The sequence below is a fragment of the Chenopodium album genome, chromosome 21 (assembly GCF_948465745.1).
Source record: "Chenopodium album chromosome 21, dcCheAlbu1.1, whole genome shotgun sequence".
In the NCBI taxonomy this organism is placed as follows: Eukaryota; Viridiplantae; Streptophyta; class Magnoliopsida; order Caryophyllales; family Amaranthaceae; genus Chenopodium; species Chenopodium album.
In genome coordinates, this window is record NC_137854.1 from 29888241 (window position 1) to 29891711 (window position 3471).

General features: G+C 38.8%; 1 protein-coding gene across 1 annotated transcript; it reads left to right on the plus strand.

Moving 5' to 3' along the window:
• The first annotated feature begins 576 nt into the window (after positions 1–576).
• On the plus strand, positions 577–3018 carry LOC145603099 (putative pentatricopeptide repeat-containing protein At2g01510). The gene has a single exon (XM_081659219.1). It carries the CDS (start codon positions 577–579, stop codon positions 3016–3018), a length of 2442 nt encoding a protein of 813 aa, XP_081515345.1.
• The last annotated feature ends 453 nt before the right edge of the window (positions 3019–3471 follow it).

Here is a 3471-nt window from a genome sequence, read left to right on the forward strand (position 1 = left end):
TTGTATTTATCCCTGAAGTGTATCTAGGCGCATAGAGTCTATGTGTTTCACATGCACATATGAGGACATTTTGGGGTTTTTTTTTTCTTTCCCTGAATGGTACAGTGGTAGCCAGTTAAGCTCCAGTCAGTTCAGTTCATTTCAGTAAATGTGAACAAGGCTCATTATCACATTATGCATGTAATGATACTTTTTTCCATCAAATTTTGTATCATCGTTTTTTCTTATGTTCCACTTGTTTAAAAAAATGTCATCCTATTCCAGAAAATTCTAGGATCAATTCTCACCGTATCCTCGTAGCTCTCTAAAAACCAAAAACATAAACAAAAGAAAAACAAAGTCAAACTATTTGTTACATTGGCACAATGGCACATACGCTCTATGCGCCAATACTTCTCCAAAAAAGAACACGTCCTCCTCCTTGGAACAACTAATCTGCTATCTATCAATGAAGTGAGCCAATTTGAGTTTCTCAATTTTGCAATGCCGCAACGTTGGGTGATGAAGAAATTACAGTAGTGGCGGCATTGCTGCATTTTCTCAGTTGTCGCAGACTACTCAATGCTCAAATCTCTTATGAACCATAAGTATTGGACTAATGCAGTCCACAAAATATCATCTTGTATACGAACCCAAACATCCAATACCAAACATGTCATTGATGCTCGAATCATCAAAACGGGGTTTGACCCCAATACAAGTCGCACTAATTTCCAGATTGAAAAACTCATCAAAACAGGTCAACTTTACAAAGCACACCAACTGTTTGATGAAATGCCAAACAGAAATGTGATATCTTTGAACACCTTGATTTCGGGTTATGTGAAGTCTGGTGATCTTGTTACTGCAAGACAATTGTTTGATGGAATGTTTGCTCGAACTACTGTGACTTGGACCATTTTGATTGGTGGGTATGCTAACCGTGGATACCCTTTGGACGCTTTTAAGCTTTATGTTGATATGTATAGGTCTATGACTATGTTGGATTCTGTTACTTTTGCTACATTGTTGTCGGGTTTTGTCGATAATGATTGTATGCACCAAGTGATTCAAGTACATGCTCATGTTGTGAAATTGGGGTTTGGTTCAGCACGTACCGTGTGCAATACTTTGTTGGGTTGTTATTGCAAGTGTCATTGCTTGGACTTAGCTTTTAGGCTTTTTAGTGATATGTCTGAAAGAGATTCTGTTACTTACAATGCAATGATTACTGGGTATGCAAATGTTGAGTTAAATGAAGAAGCTGCTGATCTTTTTCTGACGATGCAGAAAATTGGTTTCAGACCTTCTGAGTTCACCTTTACTGCAGTTTTAAGTGCTGCTGTTGGGTTAGGGGACATAGTTTTTGGCAAGCAACTTCATGGTTTTGTGGTGAAAACAAACTTTCTTTGGAATGTTTTTGTTAGCAATGCTTTGCTTGATTTTTATTCGAAACATGACCATGTAGAGGAAGCCGAGAAACTTTTCCACGAAATGACTGAAATCGATGGTGTTTCGTGCAACATTATCATAACCGGCCATGCAAGGGAAGGGAAATATGAGAGGTCTCTTAAGCTCTTCAAGGATTTGCAGGGGACAAAATTTGATAGGAAGAATTTTCCCTTTTCTACTATGTTAAGTATTGCGGCTTGTACACTTAATTTGGAGATGGGCAGACAAATTCATTCCCAGTGTATTGTGACAACAGCATCATCAGAACTTCAAGTAGGAAATGCACTCTTAGACATGTATGCTAGATGTGGACGGTTTGAGGAGGCTAATCTGATCTTCCAATCTCTCTCACACGAGGATACAGTCCCATGGACAGCGATGATATCTTCTCTTGTACAAACAGGGTACCATGAAAAAGGGCTTGATGTATTCATCAAAATGCGCAGGGAACATGTCAACCCTGATCAAGCAACTTATTCCAGTACTTTAAGGGCTACTGCTAGTTTAGCCTCACTCTCACTTGGAAGACAGCTGCATTCTTTGGTGTATAGGTCAGGATTTTTTTCCAATGTGTTTTGTGGAAGTGCATTGCTTGATATGTATGCAAAATGTGGTTCTATGAGAGACGCCATCAAGGCTTTCCAAGAGATGACTGACAGGAATACGGTGTCGTGGAATGCCATGATCTCTGCCTATGCTCAGAATGGAGATGGCTATGGTACCATTGGGTTATTTGAGGAAATGGTTTCAAAGGGTCTTTGCCCAGACCCAGTAAGTTTTCTTAATGTCCTAACTGCTTGTAGCCATTGTGGGCTTGTTGATCAAGGAATAAGGTATTTCAACAGTATCACTGAATTGTACCATATGGAGCCTAGGAGAGAGCATTATGTTACTATGGTTGATATTTTATGCCGAAGTGGACGTTTTGGACAAGCAAAGAAACTGATGTCTGAAATGCCCTTTAACCCAGATGAAATTATGCTTTCATCCATTCTAAACTCATGTAGGATTCATAAAAACCAAGAGCTGGCAAAAGAAGTTGCAGAACAGCTATTCAAGATGGAGGTGAGAGATGCCTCTGCTTATGTAAACATGTCAAATATCTACGCGGAAGCTGGTCAGTGGGATAAAGTTGCTGTGGTGAAGAAAGCAATGAGAGAACGAGGACTTAAGAAGCCACCTGCTTATAGCTGGGTGGAAATCAACCATAAGATGCATATTTTCTCAGCAAATGACAAGTCTCATCCAAGATGGGAGGACATCAGAAGGAAAATTGAGTCCTTATCGATGAGAATGGAAGAGGAAGGTTATAGACCAGATACTAGTTGCACCCTTCATAACTGGGATGAGGATACTAGAGCAGAATGTTTAAAATACCATAGTGAACGCATAGCTATAGCATTTGCATTGATCAGCACCCCTGAAGGTTCACCAATATTAGTGATGAAGAATCTAAGGGCTTGTTCCGATTGTCATGCTGCAATCAAGATCATCTCTAAGGTAGTTGGGAGGGAGATTACAGTGAGGGACTCCAGTCGATTCCACCATTTCAAAGATGGGCATTGTTCTTGTGGCGATTATTGGTGATTATTGGTGAGTACAGTTAAGTAAAAAAAAATTCAGGTTGAATTTAAATGGATTATTGTCTATATTAAAATTAAGTCCCTTACGCCTTGTTCTTATCATCCTAAAAGAAATAAAAGTTAGAAAAATTAGTTTGATTCACTGCATTCACCAATAATAGTTTTAGATTTGTTGTCATAGAATTCTTGAATTTGGCTATGTTTTATGTTTTTTTGATGCAGGTGGTTTAGAGCTAGAACTTTTTAATAGGTTGTAGCTGTAATCTTGTCTCAATCTCCAACTATGCTTTCTGAGATGTGATTCTTGATTGTTAGACCTCTGTTTCACTGCCAACAGTGTAATCTTGAATTTGCATATTCTGAGCCCTTCTAAGTGATTTTAAGCTTGAAGACATTAGGGTTGCAACCTATATTATTCTCCCACGCCGCTCTTTAATAGACAACATATCTATTTTGG

Coding starts and splice junctions, on each gene's coding strand:
- LOC145603099 (XM_081659219.1), top strand. CDS start 577: ATGAACCATAAGTATTGGACTAATGCAGTCCACAAAATATCATCTTGT.